The 18727-nt window shown below is 41.1% G+C and overlaps 1 protein-coding gene across 2 annotated transcripts in view; it reads right to left on the minus strand.

Moving 5' to 3' along the window:
- The window catches only part of GREB1L (GREB1 like retinoic acid receptor coactivator), a 294440-nt gene that overhangs the window by 20489 nt on the left and 255224 nt on the right, over positions 1-18727 (minus strand). For both annotated transcript variants that reach the window (XM_030212882.1, XM_030212875.1), the window contains 5 exons: positions 17401-17556; positions 16909-17048; positions 13125-13286; positions 12759-12966; positions 9988-10153 (listed from right to left, as the gene is read on the minus strand). In XM_030212882.1, coding sequence (XP_030068742.1) covers positions 9988-10153; positions 12759-12966; positions 13125-13286; positions 16909-17048; positions 17401-17556 — 832 coding nt within the window. The remainder of the gene's footprint in view (positions 1-9987; positions 10154-12758; positions 12967-13124; positions 13287-16908; positions 17049-17400; positions 17557-18727) is intronic.

The raw sequence follows: 18727 nt of genomic DNA on the forward strand, positions 1-18727 counted from the left end.
CCTCTGGGTGTGCCTTCTCAAAATGGCGGCACCCAGCCCCAACTCGGTGCATTCTGGTATGCACTGGGAGGGGCTAAGCACCATATAAGGACTTATATAGTGCATAGCCCCCTCCCGATGCATCCCAGAATGCAGCAGGCAGGGGCTGGGCGCTGCCATTTTGGGAAAGCAGGCCCAGAGGAGGTGGTGCTCTTGCCCTCCTACATTTTAAGGTACAGCGAGGAAGGGGAGGGGAGTGGGGATTTCACTAGACCAGAGGGAGATTTTTGTGTGTGAGGGGATCAGGGGTACTGCTGGGGTCCACCAGATCACCTTGGATTTGGAAACAGTGAATGGAAATCTTTTATTTGCATGTTTAGTAGGAGTATCTTGAAAACCAAATGGGCCTGGAAGTATTCCAGTACTGTCTCTAGAAACACTGTCCTAGGGAACAGCATATCTTCACTGGAAATGGCACAAACCAGGATTTAGTAAATGAGAACTAAAATGTACAAGCAATGCTGGAAAACAAAATTGTGACCCATTGAGTCTAAAGATGCCAAAAGTGGAGTTACAAATAACAGATAAAGGCTATAAATGTTTGGAGGGGCAATTATCATTTTTGAACGTTTTGTGTACTATAGGGTCAGTAGAATGGGACTATTCAATTATTTTCACAACAGATGTTTATCATGCTCTACAGCCTAAAATCTGCAGGTACCTAAAAATGATACCTAAAGTAGGGTATGTAATTTCTAATTTCTGGGGTTAGTTACTTTTTTTTACTGATAAACATTTCTCATTTTTTTAAAGACGTGGTTAGTCCATACCTGAAGCTGCAATTTTGCAGGATTGTACAATTGATATCCCTCTATCTTGTGGTATAAATAAGTTACATACCCCACTTTTGCTACCATTTTGCTCAGCAGATAACAAATCCATTTTACATGCTACCTAAGGTATGCAAAATAAAAGCATTTTAATGAGATTGCTCCTTTAACTAAAGGAAGGGGGGCAGTTTTCTGTAGCATACTATGGGGCCCTTTTACCAAACTGTGGTAAAAGTAGCCTTTGCGCGTACTTATCTGGGTCATTTTGCATGCTAAGGCCATTTTTACCATAGGAGGAACAATGGCTCATAGAAGGCTGCAAGCGACGTGACCACATCACACCATTTTTGCAAAACGTTCATTGGCTACCAGTACAATACAGGGCTAAATTTAGAACTCTATGTCTGATCTTCAAGGCCCTGAAAGGAAATGGCCCTGAGTATCTGAAGAATAGGATGATCCTCCACACACCGCCAAGGACACTAAGGTCCTTCCAAGGACCTTCACTAACTACACCCTCTCCAAAAGACATTACACGATGTGATACCAGCAAGCGATCCTTCTCCGGAGTAGCCCCCACACTCTCGAATGCATTGCCTGAAAGGCTCTGCTTAACACAAGACTATCTCTACTTTAGGAAGCAGACTAGGAAAAAATGCCCGTTTCAGAGTGGAATGAAACGGGCGCTAGCAAGGGGCCCCCTCCCTCCGTCCCTCGAAGCTACTTGCCTTGTTCGCTGTGGGCCGTTTCGGCCCTGGAGTGTGAATAGCTCCGCCCTCGACGTCATGACGTTTTGACGCGTCATGACGTTGTGACGCGAGGGCGGTGCAGACACTCCAGGGCACACCGGATATCTCGGGCGCCTCAACTTCCGTGGAGGCTTCAGAACGTTGGGGTTGCCTTTTATATATATAGATGAAAGCTTGGCTCTTCAACCAGGCCTTTAATGGAAGAAGTAACTAACTTGTTAGTCTCACTCACACACAAAGGATTGACTTGGGCTGCACATACTGCAGCGGGACATGTTTATCCACTCCTACCCTAGCTGAGATGATATTTAACCATCTCTCTGACCTCATGTGCAACTTTCAAATCAGTCACCTTACTTTCTAATTCTTCCTACTTTCTTACTTATCTATATGTTACCACTTTGCCTTACCCTTCACTACCAATTATAATGTTCTATTACATACTGTGTAGTCATTGCAAGTAGTATACCGTGCCATTCTTTGTATTGTTATTTGAATATTTTTACTGCTGTAATTGCCTATTGCTCATGTTTGATCTATTCTTACTGTACACCGCCTTGAGTGAATTCCTTCAAAAAGGCGGTAAATAAATCCTAATAAATAAATGAATGGCTGATTTTCCTATTTTCTGCATTAATGGCCACACGCTAATTTTACCATTAGTGTGTGGCCCCCTACAACCACCTATTTTGTAGGTGGCAAGGGCTCATGCGCTAACTACATGCTAATTGGTTAGTGCATGGCAATGTAGCTGTGCTAACCAATTAGCGCAGAGCATGCCAATTCTCTGCCTCCAGACACACCACCAGCGCTAAAAAATAAATTTCATTTTTTAGCATGTGAGTAGCGTGCACCGATTACAAAGGTAATTCAGGTAACTGTGCCCTAGTAAACTACTTAATTAGCACTCTTGTCAAAACTGTCATGGAATCTTCAACATTAATTTTATTTAAAGGTCTGTAGTCATATGTCTTATGAGTAATGGTATATGCATAACGCTTATAACATAAAATAATGAAATGAATTTTCAATGACTAAATACCTTATATATGACAAAAGATGTTACACAACTAAAAAAAAACATTTTTTTACAGTTATATACCATATTCTTTCTAATAATTACCCCCCCACACTTCAGGACCAAAAAAAACCCCACATGTACATTTAGTCTAAAATCCAAATCCAAGTTTCCCCGCCCTAGACTTCAGAAAAAACATGTTTCTAATAATCACCCAGGCATTTATTATATTCATACCAAACTGGTTTCTGTCTGAACCATAGTACAGAATCCACTATGCTAGGTATTACAACCTACTGATATCACCATCTTGATAAGTTACAATCTGTTCTACTGCTCTTGCTTACTGCTGGCTTCGATTTAGCTGATCATTTCATCTTACTTTCTCGCCTCCATTTGATGGGGCTCCGAGGCACAGCCTATAGGTTTGTTTCATACCTAGTCAACGTAGGCATATAATTAGGACCACTAACTCTGATTCTCCTTCTTTAAACCTCACCTCTGGAGTACTGCAGGGTTCAATTTTGGCCCCTCTCTTGTTTATGTTTACCTAGCACCATTTCTTACTTTAATAGACTCCCTGGGGGTTCACCGCATATGTCTATACAGACAATATACAGTGGGGGAAATAAGTATTTGATCCCTTGCTGATTTTGTAAGTTTGCCCACTGACAAAGACATGAGCAGCCCATAATTGAAGGGTAGGTTATTGGTAACAGTGAGAGATAGCACATCACAAATTAAATCCGGAAAATCACATTGTGGAAAGTATATGAATTTATTTGCATTCTGCAGAGGGAAATAAGTATTTGATCCCCCACCAACCAGTAAGAGATCTGGCCCCTACAGACCAGGTAGATGCTCCAAATCAACTCGTTACCTGCATGACAGACAGCTGTCGGCAATGGTCACCTGTATGAAAGACACCTGTCCACAGACTCAGTGAATCAGTCAGACTCTAACCTCTACAAAATGGCCAAGAGCAAGGAGCTGTCTAAGGATGTCAGGGACAAGATCATACACCTGCACAAGGCTGGAATGGGCTACAAAACCATCAGTAAGACGCTGGGCGAGAAGGAGACAACTGTTGGTGCCATAGTAAGAAAATGGAAGAAGTACAAAATGACTGTCAATCGACAAAGATCTGGGGCTCCACGCAAAATCTCACCTCGTGGGGTATCCTTGATCATGAGGAAGGTTAGAAATCAGCCTACAACTACAAGGGGGGAACTTGTCAATGATCTCAAGGCAGCTGGGACCACTGTCACCACGAAAACCATTGGTAACACATTACGACATAACGGATTGCAATCCTGCAGTGCCCGCAAGGTCCCCCTGCTCCGGAAGGCACATGTGACGGCCCGTCTGAAGTTTGCCAGTGAACACCTGGATGATGCCGAGAGTGATTGGGAGAAGGTGCTGTGGTCAGATGAGACAAAAATTGAGCTCTTTGGCATGAACTCAACTCGCCGTGTTTGGAGGAAGAGAAATGCTGCCTATGACCCAAAGAACACCGTCCCCACTGTCAAGCATGGAGGTGGAAATGTTATGTTTTGGGGGTGTTTCTCTGCTAAGGGCACAGGACTACTTCACCGCATCAATGGGAGAATGGATGGGGCCATGTACCGTACAATTCTGAGTGACAACCTCCTTCCCTCCGCCAGGGCTTTAAAACTGGGTCGTGGCTGGGTCTTCCAGCATGACAATGACCCAAAACATACAGCCAAGGCAACAAAGGAGTGGCTCAGGAAGAAGCACATTAGGGTCATGGAGTGGCCTAGCCAGTCACCAGACCTTAATCCCATTGAAAACTTATGGAGGGAGCTGAAGCTGCGAGTTGCCAAGCGACAGCCCAGAACTCTTAATGATTTAGAGATGATCTGCAAAGAGGAGTGGACCAAAATTCCTCCTGACATGTGTGCAAACCTCATCATCAACTACAGAAGACGTCTGACCGCTGTGCTTGCCAACAAGGGTTTTGCCACCAAGTATTAGGTCTTGTTTGCCAGAGGGATTAAATACTTATTTCCCTCTGCAGAATGCAAATAAATTCATATACTTTCCACAATGTGATTTTCCGGATTTAATTTGTGATGTGCTATCTCTCACTGTTACCAATAACCTACCCTTCAATTATGGGCTGCTCATGTCTTTGTCAGTGGGCAAACTTACAAAATCAGCAAGGGATCAAATACTTATTTCCCCCACTGTATAGTTGCTCTGTACCCTTGACCTAACCAATTTACAGGAAATCTCTGCCCTCAACTCTAAGCTTAAGCAGCTTACTAACTGGCTCTGGTCCAACAAATTGGCTTTGAACCCTAACAAATGCTATCTTCTTTTCACTGGTGAAAGAGAGGCTTCCCTTGGCTCTCCACTGCTGCTTTGTCATACCCTGGTCCCTCTAGGATCTAGTATATGTATTCTTGGAGTTATCCTGGATAATAAACTTTCCTAATACATGTATCTCTATCTCTCGCTCATTTTATAAATTAAGACACATTCGCTCTATTCAACCACTCTTACACTCATCTGCTCTTAATATCTTGGTTCATTCACTTCTCCTTAGCCAACTTGATTATTGCAACTCCCTCTATAAATCGCCAACACTGAAGGATCGCTGCTGACTGCAGTTGGTTCAGAACACTGCAATTAAGCTTATCCATGGTGCACACAAATACAACTACATCACGTTGTTATTATATGCTTCTCTTTAACTTCCTCTATCTTATCACATTACCTACAAACTTTTACTGATGGTTTTTAAGATATGCTGCATTGCAGATCCCTCATTTCTTTACTGTCTGCAATCTCAATATGTTCTGGCCCAATCTCACCGTTCCTCCACTCAGCATTGCTCGACTGTCCCCTTCCCATCGAGAGACTGGTCACTCCAAAATTAGAAACTTTGTTTTCTTTGTGCAAGGCCCTGAGCTCTGGAACCAGCTCCCAGAGCACCTTAGATCACACACCACTTTGGCACGTTTAAATCTGAACTCAAAACCTATCTTTACTCAGAGGGATTTCGCTGATCACTATGGCCTCATATGTGGGTAGGCATCACTTGGCTCTGAGAACATTCTCCCTCCTATTATGCTTCCCTAACCTTTTTTCCTATCATGAATATTGTAGTTCTCCCCTTCTTTCCCTTCTATCAATGTTGTCTCTGTTGTATCTCTTGTTTCCACCTCTCTTTCTTTATTAGCTTCTAAGCCGCTTAGTTGGTAAGCCCGATAGACGGGATAGCAAGTTATTAATAAACTTGAAACTTAAGCATCACAAATTTTTCTTGTATTTATGAAGCCTCAAGGAAGCATTATTTGACCACTTACTTCTTGAAGTAAAGGCATGCAGGAGTAGTTACAGCGGTGGTCTGAGAAACAAAGAAGCCAGGATACAAATCCCACTGCTGCTCCTTGTGATCTTGGGCAAGTAACTTAGGAGGATAATTCTATAAGGAACCACCTAAATGAGCACAAATGCTGGTATTCTCGTCATTTAGGTTAATCTGTTCACACACACACATGTAAATGACTAGCATACTGCTGTCTATGAACTATGCTGTAAATATGCACATATAGAGGTAGATTCAGTAAATGGCGTCCACAGGTAGGTCCTGGGATGATCCATGCTAAGCTAGTATTCTGCAAAGGGTGCTGAACCTTTAGTATGCAGGTCATGCCTAACTTTGGGCACGGGACTTACACCTGATAGAAGCTGTCATAAGTCCTGTGCCCAAAGTTAGGTGCACATCCTAACTGTTCTCTAACACCATGCGTAACTTCTGGGAATGCCCCTGACCCGCCCATGCCCATCCTTCTAGTCATGGCTACCATCTTGTCGCATTGTTTCATCACCTTTTTGCAATGACATGAAGATAGCCAACAGAGTAGATACCACAGAGAGAGTAGAAACCATGAGAAGAGATCTCCAAAAACCAGAAGAATGGTCAACGGTCTAGCAGTTAAAATGTAATGCCAAGAAGTGCAGAGCGATGCATTTGGGGTGCAGAAATCCAAAGGAGATGTTCCAGATAGGAGAGAGGTTGATAAGCACAGCTCAGGAATCCTTGGGATGATGGTTTCTGATGATGTCAAGGTGATGAAACAATGTGACAAGGCAGAGGCCATGGCCAGAAGGATGTTAGACCGCATAGAGAAGGTATAACCAGCAGAAAAAAGTAGGTGTTGATGCCCCTGTACAAGTCATTAGTCAGGACCCACTTGGAATACTGTGTTCAGTTTTGGAGGTCATATCTTGCTAGGGATGTAAAAAGACGATGTGATTCAGAGAAAAGCGACAAAAATGGAATGGGGGTTTGCTTCACAAGACAAATGAGGACCTAAACATGTATACCCTGGAAGAAAGGACAGACAGGAGTGATACGATGCAGACATTTAAATATTTGAAACGTTTTAATCTACAAACAAACCTTTTCAAGACACGGGAAGGTGGAAGAACAGGACGACATGAATTGAGGTTGTGGAGGGACCGACTCAGGAATAATGTCAGGTAGCACTTTTTCACGGAGAGGGTGGTACATACCTGGAATGCCCTCACACAGGAGGTGGAGATAAAAATGGCAACAGCAACACCAGTAATTTGGAAGCAAAGACAATGCTTGGCAGACTTCTACGGTCTGTGCCCTGATTGTGCCTGGACAGATTTATCTTCAGTAGCTGGAGAACAAGGCCAGTGCTGGGCAGACCTCTATGGTCTGTGCCCCGATCATTGCTTGAGAGATTTGGATGGGCTGGAGTGGAGCTTCAATGACAACTTAGAAGTTAGAGAACTAGGCCATGCTATGAATTTATCTTGTTGGGCAGACTGGATGGATTGTACAGGTCTTTATCTGCCATCAAGTATTATGTTAACTATCCTGTTTAGAAGGAATTGATTCAAAGAACCTTAGTGGAGACTAGGCAGCAATAACGGTAATTAGCAAGCAAAGCCAGAACTGGGCAGATTTCTACAGTTTGTGCCCTGATCTTGGCTGGACAGGTTCTGATTGTAAGTTGAAGAACAAGGCCAGTGCTGGGCGGACTTCTACAGTCTGTGCCTTGTTCATGGCTGAATAGATTTGGATGGGCTGGAGTGGAAATTTACAGGGGTTTTGATATCATCAGAAATTTTAGAACAAGGACAGTGCCAGGCGGACTTCTATGGTCTATGCCCTGAAAATGGCAAGGACAAATCAAAATCAGGTACAGACAAAGTATCACGTCATACCTTATATAATGAGTTTATTTTGTTGGGCAGACTGGATGGATCATACAGGTTTTTATTTGCCATCATCTACTATGTTACTATGAGTTACCTATACAGAAACGGGAGATGTTGCATACTGCAGAGTTTATGAGTGGGCATTCACATAGTCAAAGTGTAGGTGGGGCACAGTTATGTGCTCAGATTATAAAATACTATAATCTGCATGCATGTCCAATCTTCATGCAAGCATTTACCCAAGCTCTATGGCTGCTGTGTCTGTGTCTAGCATACAGGCATGTTCTTGTTATGCCAAACTGGTACTCTATAAAGAAAATTAGGCACCTATTTTTTTTTTAATGTAGAATAGGCTCCAAGTAGGCATGTTGTAGACATCAAAATATAGGTGCCCCTTTATAGAATTATCCTTTAATCCCCCATTGCTTCAAGTACAAACTTAGGGGTCCTATTATTAAAGTGTGTTAGCCACTTAACACGCGAATTAGTGCATGTTAACTGCTACTGCACAAATGTGGTTGTATGTTATTTTAATGGTTAGTGCACACTAATTCATGCATTGTGCTTTCTATTTTGTCTCCCCTTCGTTGTGGAATTCTCTTCCCCTCCCTATTCAATCTGAGCAAACTTTTAAAATGTTTAAGCTTTTATTGCTCTTTAAAAAGGCATCTTCTTTAAAATGGGTTGGAGAGGCTGTTCCCTGTTGCCCTTATGGTTTGTTCTTACACAATCTGTAGTTTCCATTAAAATGGGTTGGAGAGGCTGTTCCCTGTTGCCCTTATGGTTTGTTCTTACACAATCTGTAGTTTCCATTAAAATGGGTTGGAGAGGCTGTTCCCTGTTGCCCTTATGGTTTGTTCTTAAACAATCTGTAGTTTCTATCTGATTCTCCCTTTTTATTTTTAATTTTGTAAACCGTTGTGATCTACCAGTTAGGTATGGCAATATAGCAAGCAGAAATAAAACAAAAGCCATATAGATGCTGCATTAAAGCTGCACTTTCCACAGGCTAATTTATTGGATTAAGGTGCAGTAACTGCAAAATCTAACACACTGTAGTAAAATGACTCCTTAGATTGTAAGCCCTCCAAGGAAAAGGAAAACCTATTGTAACTGGAAGCAATTCATCTTGAGCTATAACTGAACAAGCATGACCTGAGTTCATATAAATAAAATTATTAAGATAGCAACAAGGGGGGGGGGGGGGGGGAAAGCAACATCAAACTTCAGTTTACCTAACACACATTAACTCAAAAATTTTTTATTGAAAAACAGCAGGACAGATTAAATAACCAGTGTAAACTGTTCCAAACGAAAGCTGAAATACAGTTTACAAATGGATGTTTTAAGAGAAATTATTTCCTCAGCAATGAAAATGCATGGAATAAAGAAAAATATCCAGAGTTTTCAGAGGCTACATTCAATGAGGAAACCAGATTCACATTGACCTCTAAGAACTACAAGCAAGCTTCCTGTTTCCAAAAATGATGCAACCCAGTCCTGCATCAGAACTAAATACAACATTTGGTGAAAATGTTGAAACAAGATGCTCATGAGCCAACCCTGAAAACAAATCCCAGAGGGTAATAATTATAATGATAGTGACAATATAGTGCTCATTAAAACAAAGCACTCTAATATCTGGTGTATGCAAGCTGGTCAGCACTACTTGAGAAACCAAGCTTCATAAAATCACCAACTCTACTTCCTGCAACAGCTAATTCTCCCTGGAGACCTCTGTCATGCACTGGCTAAAGTCCAACTCAAATTAGTAACAGGACAAGTCTAAGATGTTATAAATCATTTGATTTCCTCTGTCTGCACAGACAGCTATGAACGCAATCCAAGGTATGTCCTAGGGGTATGCTAGTAGCACTGATCGAGTCAAATCGCCTTAGTGTGTTACCTCAATTACATGACCTTAATATATCAGCTTCTGATTGTTCAGAGACATTTGCATTCAAGAACCCAGCCACCTGAGACTGCTTGGAAGTTCAAGATTGTAAGCTCTTTGAGCAGGGACTGTCTTTCTTCTATGTTTGTGCAGCGCTGCGTACGCCTTGTAGCGCTATAGAAATGCTAAATAGTAGTAGTAGTAGTAAGTAATTAAAAACATATAATATGGTTTTTATTACTTCCTCTCTTCTGACACAAGCAAAATGATTAGCCAGAGAATTGTTCCATTTACCTTGATTGTTCCAGGACGCTGTGCATGTTCCATAAAACACAAGAGTCATCCATGATTACAATGAAGGGCCATACACACTGGCGTTTGACTCCTAGTTCTTCCAAACGGTTTCTCTCCAACTCGAGATTATGGTAAGACAGTTCCTTTATAAGAAATCTTTCAGCCCCTGGAAAAAAAATTATATATATACTGTTAAGCAAAATCTATTTAAAACTTCATTTACTTTAATTCAGAAAATGTTACATGCTCTGCTGACAGGTGTCCATAAGCCAGTATCAAATATACACATACTTAATTTCCACAAACTAAAGAACCTATAGTTATTAATCATGCCATATGATAAAATAAAGAAAAAATGGTACATGAAAACCGATGGTTTCTGTGGAAGGATTGTTATTTTATATATTTATGAATAGTGTGAATTTTATCAGATGCTCTGAATTAAAGTATTGTTTTACGCATATTTGTTGTAAACCACATTGAGCAGTAATATTGCTGGGAGTGAGGTATAAAAGAAATAAATGATATGATGTTATGTGATGTACGTTGCTTTTGCATTCTCTTTGGATTGATCCTTAAATATACCTTCCAGTTTGGTTTGGTTTTAGAAAATGTACACTCAGCAATCACGCATTCATTGGGAAGGGTAGTGCACACAAATTGGTCAACTAAGCACTCAGCAGGTTTGAGAACACAGACCATGGGGCCAGCTTACTACAGTGTATAGATATTTGCAGTGTGGGTTAAACCCAGGGCTTCTCAACCCAGTCCTCAGGGCACACCAAATCCCACAGGTTTTCTGGATATCCACAATGAATATGCATGAGATAGACTTGCACACCAAGAAGGAAATCTATGCCAATCTTTCTAATGCATTTTCATTGAGGATATCCTGAAACCAAAAGACTGGGTTAACAGACAAAATTAAATGCAGGCTGTGTGGTAACTGTTGGGTGTGTGCTCATGGAATCTTGATACTTTCTGGGACTCTGCCAGTGGACTGGATACTGTAGTAACTGGACCTTCAGCCTGATCTAGTATGGAAACTCTTAATACCCCTGCGGTTTCCACACAAATTTTCTACCGTATGTTACTGTCAAGTGTGAGTAGTGCGGATACACCTAATGCCAGCTCTTAAAATGGTGTTAGGAATACCTATGCTAACTGCATATTTGATAGTGCAAACTAAAAGGGTCATGGATTTGATACCGTCTTGCATAATTACATAAGTATTGCCATACTGGGACAGACCGAAGGTCCAGCAAGCCCAGTATCCTGTTTCCAAATGGACTTTTCCTTTAGGAAGCCATCCAAACCTTTTTTAAACCCACTAAGCTAACCACTTTTACTACATTCTCTGGCAATGAATTCCAGAGTTTAATTACACGTTGAGTGAAGAAATATTTTGCCCAATTCATTTTAAATTTAGTACTTTGTAGCTTCATTGCGTGCCCCCCTAGTGCTAGCATTTTTTGGAAAGAGTAAACAACTGATTCACGTCTACCTGTTCCACTCCACTCATTATTTTATAGACCGCTATCATATCTCCCCTCAGCCGTCTTTTCTCCAAGCTGAAGAGCCTCAGCCACTTTAGCCTTTTCTGATAAGGAAATCATCCAATCCCCTTTATTATTTTTGCTGCCCTTTTCTGTACCTTTTTTCTAATTCCACTATATCTTTTTGGAGATGAGGTGACAAGAATTGAACACAATATTTGAGGTGCGATTGCACCATGGAGCGATACAAAGGCATTATAACATTTTTGCTTTCCATTCCTTTCCTAATAATACCTAACATTCTTTTTGCTTTCTAAGCCGCAGCAGCACACTGAACAGAGGGTTTCAACGTATCATCAACAGCGATGTCTAGACCCCTTTTCTGGTCGGTGACTCCTAATTCGGGTTCCTCTTTCCCACATGCATCACTTTGCACTTGCTCACATTAAACGTCATCTGCCATTTAGATGCCCAATCTCCCAGTCTTGTAAGGTCCTCTTGTAATTTTTCACAATCCTCTTGCAATTTAACAACTTTGAATAACTTTGTGTCATCAGCAAATTTAATTACCTAACTAGTTACTCCCATCTCTAGATCATTTATAAATATGTTAAAAAGCAGTAGTCCTAGAACAGACCCTGGGGAAGACTATGCTGCACGCACCTGGTGCAAAAACACCCATTTCTCCTGAATTTTAGATCAGGCTCTAGGTCAGCAGATTCTGTTCTAAAATACTGGTGAAACTTGAGACACATTGACCTGCAGGCCTCAATTCTTACTTCTATGATCTGTCTAAAATGGGGCTGCAGGAAGAGAGGATGAAAAATCACGAACAATCCAAAACAACTCTGAAATCAAATTATCCAGCTCTGCATGTCATTGTGCCCATGCTTCTACCCACGATGAGCGGAGGTGTTCCCAGGGATGGAGTAGGAGCAACATTCAGACTTATGCGCATACATTTCTCTTTGTAAATTTTATGTATACTAAACAGAAGGTGTAAATGTGTGAAAGCCTACTTTCTCTATGAACATGAGTGCAACTTATGCATGCACTTGCTGCATAAGTTAGGTGGTCTGTTACAAAATTATCCTTATAAATGGGTATGTTTGAGAAAGTGCTAGATGTCCAACTAATATTGATAGCCACTGAAATACAGATGTCAACTTCTGTTCAACTGTTTGAAAACATTGCCGTATTGCAATAAAATAATTTAGTTTAGGTAATGTTATATAGTGCTAATTCTATACAAAATCCCATCAAAGTCCTACTTACCAATGCCAGCATTGTTGAACACTCCAGGTAGCACCAACATGATGTGGTTGGGCCAGTATTTACGATAAAGCGGCATTTCATATTCCTTAACCACCAGGATATGAAGGTGACTGATGCCTTCCATTGCATGGTAAAGATTCAAAAGGCCATGTTCATGGCGGCCACTTGACGGAGTGAAAATAGGGCTCTTCACTGTGTTTGCACTTTGCTAAAACGGGCCAAAAGGTATTAAAACTAGAGAACATGAGTTTACCAGTATGTATAGCAGACGTTTATATATTATTGTTAATCCCCCCCCCCCCTTTTTTTGCCAGAAACAGACACCAGAGAATAAAGTGTGAAATGCTGTAAACAATATTAACCTACCTTGTCGGATACAAGCGGTAGGCGCATGCTCTCAAGGTGCTTTCCTTGCTTGCCAAAGACAAAGTGGTGTTCCTTGGACTTAGGGATGATAAAATGAAGCTGAACTTCTTCACCCAGCAAGGAAGATGAAAACGTAAACGCATGCAGTGTAGAGTCTGACATCTGCTGAACAGAAAACAAATCAGTTCACAATAGCAATAGACAGACACATCTTTAAACTCATCTTCTTTACAAAATAAACTAGGCCATAACTGTCCATTGACAAGTAGTACACAAGTCAATTTTTTCTTATATATATATATATACATATATACATATATATATATATATATATATATATAAAAGAAAAAAATGACCTGTGTACTACATTTCAGCCTTATGCAGCCAATGGACAGTTATGGCCTAGTTTATTTTATTTATTGAATATCCGAGTTGACTAGATTGAATTGTATATTTAGAATGAAGTCAATACTTTTTAAAGATCTCCTTCAAGTGATTCCTCATTGGCATTGTTTTGCAAAGATATCCTATATAATAATTCTCACCTGGAACATTCTGAAGCTCACTCTGTGGGAGAGAAACACTGAAGGCTAGGCTGTCAGCAACACTCACTCTCACTCATGCACCACTCACTGTCACTCAGAACCCGCCCTCAGCCACGCCCCTTCCGGACATAATTCGCAACCCCAACGTTCTAAATGAAGCTTCACAACCCCCCCCCAAACCGGAACTGCGAGGCACCAGAGATATCCTGTTTGCTCATGCCTGGAAACCGGAAGTCAGAACTGTGACATCTCCCCCTGCCCCAAAACCTTGCAGTTTTGCCTGTAGTTGTAATCGAACAAGAGGCAGAGAACAGCAGCACAAGAATTTCGAGAGGAAACCCCCCCCCCCCCCCCCCGTTTTGTTTGCCTACTACAAAGAGAAGGTTTCAGCTCTTCGTTCGCCAACACACAGCACAGGAAAAGTCTCAGCAATCCGCTCACACAAACAAAAAACAACAGCTGAGCAGACTGACGTCCTCTTGAACACAGAGCACTAAAAACTTCCTCTTCTTTGCAACACATTGACAATTTTGCCTGCAGTCGTAATCGAACAAGATGCAGAGAAGAGGAGCACAAGAATTTCTACAGAAAAAAAAAAACGGTTTTATTTGCCAACTACAAAGGGAACGTTTCAGCTCTTCGTTTGCCAACACACAGCAGAGGAAAAGAGTCTCAGCAATCCGCTCACAGACACAAGAAAACTTTCACACCGTCAACACTTGGACAACGTAAAAAGCAAAACGGTAAAGGGACCTTTTCTTTCACATTCATACATTTGCTTTTCCTGTATGTGCCACGTTGCAGCTGCAGGACATCGGCATACATTCACATCTGGGGCTGGGTTTTACTTTTTTTAGGAGACAGGAGCAAAATGACCCTGAAAATGGGAGGGAGGAAGGGAGAGATGGGGGGGCAACGACCCTGGGAGGGAGGAGGGAGGGAGGGGGGCTGACCCTGGAACTTGGAGGGGGGCATGCACAAGGACCCTGCAACTGGGAGGGGTAGAGGGCAGACCCTGGAACTGGCAGGGAGGGGGGCGGGGCACTCTCATTCTCACACTAACACTCTCGCACCCAGTCTCACTCTTCTCTGTCACACACACACACATTCACTCTCTATCACACACTCACTCTCACACACACTCTGTTAAACACACACACTCCGAGGAAAACCTTGCTAGCGCCCGTTTCATTTCTGTCAGAAACGGGCCTGTTTCACACACACACACACATATATATATAATTTTAAATATGACTTTTGTCTTTAATATTTTGACTGCTTTTTCACATCGTACATAGAATTTATTCTTAACTTATGGTGTATCTTTTACAGACCTCTCTAACATTTTCTTTTGGTTTTAAGATACCTACATAAGAGAGTTTTCATCAACAGGTTGGTTCACATATGTTTTTAAATCATGTTTTTTAATTGCCTTGTCCATCTTTTTTATCATTTGTATTATTACATACAGACTTTTCTGTTAATATCATTTATTTTTTTCTTACTTTGCATTGTTGTTTACAATTTTTTTTATAGTATTATCAATTTATTTACTTATTGTATTTTCATTTGTTATAAGTTTTTGTTATTTTTTTAGACTCCTGAGGCAGGCCATAGGCCAAAACATAGTGTCATGTCGAGTCTTTTTATCAATAAAAATTATTAAAAGTTTCAAGGCTGTCCCTCTTATCTCTGGAGTCCATGATTGTTTTCTGGTACTGTCTCTGATGTAAATAGAAATGTTTTTATATTTGATTAAGGATGTGGCACGCCTCTGGGGGACATCTGTTCTACACCTAATGCCTCTCCACGTTGCAGAGAAATATATGTTAAGACAGCCACACAGTGGCGTAAGAAGGGGGGGGGGGGCGGTGGGGCGGTCCGCCCCGGGTGCACACGCTGGGGGGGGTGTTGGCGCCGCTGGTTACCTGCTCTCTCTCTGCCCCGAAACAGGTTACTTCCTGTTCTGGGGCAGAGAAAGCAGGGAACCAATGGAGCCAAACAGCTCCCAGAGATGACGTGCACTCGGCGGGACGGAGCGCCAACGGTAATGATGCACTCGGGGGGGGGCGGTGCGCCTCGCTACGCCGCTGCAGCCACATGCTTGAAAAGAGGAGTCTTAATTTACTCTGCAGGGTGTTGAAGTGTTGCTTAGGGAAAGCTACTACTTATTCCTAGGACTGGTAGCATGCAAACTTGCTACACTCTGGGATTCTGCCTGGTACTTGTGACTTGGATTTGGCCACTGTTGAAAGCAAGACACACTGAGCTAGATGGATCATCAATCTGACCAAGAATGGCTAGTCTTATGTTCTAAAAAAAATGAACTTGTTTTTAAATTAAAAAGAATATCAACTAAAGGAACTACTGAACAGGTGTAATCTAAATCCAAAAATAAGATAGTAAGATTAGTCTCCACAACACAATTTCAGAATTACTTAGGAACAGGACAACCAGACCATGCAAAGAAACTCCTATATAAATATCCAGGTGCTGCTATCCCGATACAGGCTGCTGATCTGGGCCATATAAACCTGAAAATTTCTACACACACACCCAGGTGCTATCAGGACAATTTAGGACAGCAAAAGGGTTGAATATTGCCAGTATCTGAATAATGCCTGGATAGTTAATGTCAACATGTGGACGTCAGCAGAATTGAATATTCCAGTATATTTTAAAATGCAGCAGCCAGTGTTTAAAAGGTCAATATTTAAACTCCACAGTCATTCCTTCTCATTAAAGTGAAAACGATAAAACATTTGATTCACTTAGAATCACAAATTTTCCTGTTAAAATCAGTTTATGCATGGGCTCAAAATAAAAGTAAAAATGTCAGCTTCCTACAATAGTTTAGTTAACAGCAATAAATATTTAATCCTTCTCAAGGTCTGAAACTGCATACATGATATTTCTAGGAAGAAAACACTAATAATTATGGATGAAATGTCTGAAAGTACAAGACCTGGACAGGCTTCTAGTTGTTAAGAGATTTGCACGTAAATGCTAATACCCTGTAGCCTAATCCCAATTACTCTTCATTCAGGTTAACAAAGCTCTCCTCTTTCAGCGGGTGGTGACTTAAAGCCCAGAAACAGGCCCAAAAACATTTTGGGGGGCTGGTCTCCATGAGAAGGAGTACAGGACTATCTTTGCACTCTTCTTGGAAATCTTCTACCCAGTGACAAATGTCAGACTGTTTGAGGAGGACTTGCTCACCCTCTCCTCACTGTACGAACCTGTGCAGAAGGGTTGATATCCATGTACTGATGGCACTGCTCGCAGTGATGGAATGTGTTATAAGCAGCGTATTTTGTCAACATCATGGATACAGTTTTCCGCTTCTTAGGTTCCTCATTTTTCAATTCATTGTTAGTTTCTGTTAGAAGTAAGAATACATGAGGTTTGACTGAAAAACAGTCATGCACACAGCATTAATTCTGCATTTCGTGTTGGTGCTTCATTATGTTTTACATATGCTGAGTATCTTACACAATTCCTATTAGTAGGGCTTGTTTCAAGGCATCTTGACTGATGCCTGGATCTGGTAAGCATCTCCTATAGAGAGGCAGAAGATTTGAACTAGCATTGTGTACTGTCCAGTTTTAACTTTTGTGGCTTGTAAAAAAACCCTTTCTTATAGACCCTTCTGCAAAGTATGCCATGAAACCTTGCCAGCAACTTAAATTTGAGACAGCAGAAGCATTTTTAAGAATCAAGCTTTTACTAACCTAGCTTCACCTTTGAGAGCTTTTCTGTATACACAGGGCTTATGCTGCTATATTTTGGATCGTGCACAGTCGCATCAAAAGCCATTTTGCTGAAGATCTCAATGTCAGGCCACTGATCACTCACAGACTGTGAAATGTCATTGTTTTCTGAATGATCTAAAAAATATACAAATGAATAATACACATCAGAGATAGCAAAACAGGGAATGCATATCTATCTATGAGGCCTGTTGCCACTCCCAGACATGGTTCTGCACCATGCTAAACCTGAAACCAGTCTGAAAGTGATACACAATTCTTTTTTTTTGCAGACTTCTGAAAATCTATCTAGATTGGGGATGGGCAACCGCGATCCTTGAGGGCCACGTTCCAGTTGGATTTTCATGATTTCCACAAAGAATATACATGAGATCTATTTGTAATCAGTACATGCAAATCAAATCTCATGCATACTCATTGTGGAATTCTTGAAAACCTGACTTGACTGTGGCCCTTGAGGACCATGGTTGCTCACCCTTGATCAGAATGGAGAGAATGGCACACACACTTTTTACAAGTATTACTGTCTTCAATAGAACATTAAAACATGACACCAATAGCTTCTAATGTCAGTGTAGAAGTCCCATGCATGTCCTACTTTCAAAAACCAAGTTCTCATTATCTCATTAAAAAACAGGGGTGTGGTGACACCATTTCACTTGATGGATGCATGAAGCAAGAGTGGCTCACCAATTCATAAATACTAATAACCACTTAAAACTAGACTTTGACTTAAAAAGATAGAGGAATAAGATGATGTTCACATGGCTGCTACAATGCAAGAAAGCTATTTCAAAAGGAGAAATAAATGAGCACTGGAAGTTAGCCAATTCATGTATCCCTGATAGACGGCACGGAAGCTAGGGACTCAGAGACCAAACAACTGATTGGGACTGACTTGAATGCCCTACTGAAGAAATTAAAAAATGGTTTAAAAGTACTGCAACAAAACTTAGGTCAAAAGTGGATAGACCTTAAAAGAGATGAGGCTATGAAGGAAGTCTATTTTAATGTTTGGATGCCGTTGCTGATTGGTTAGCTTTAACATTAGTTAGCAACCATACTAGTTTGTGTAATCAAACTTTTGTTCCTATTCAAACAAACCCTCACAAAGAATCACCATATCTGAAACAACTAATTATTATCTGAATTGGCTATTACTCTATTTACCATTAGCCTTCTCTTTGCTTCATGTATAATTTCTCATTCATAATAGATTTTCTAAATGCTAAACATCCATAGCTATCCCAGTATGTTTATGATACTGTATTGTAAAATTGAATTCTTA

Source organism: Microcaecilia unicolor, chromosome 1 (assembly GCF_901765095.1).
Source record: "Microcaecilia unicolor chromosome 1, aMicUni1.1, whole genome shotgun sequence".
NCBI classification, from domain to species: Eukaryota; Metazoa; Chordata; class Amphibia; order Gymnophiona; family Siphonopidae; genus Microcaecilia; species Microcaecilia unicolor.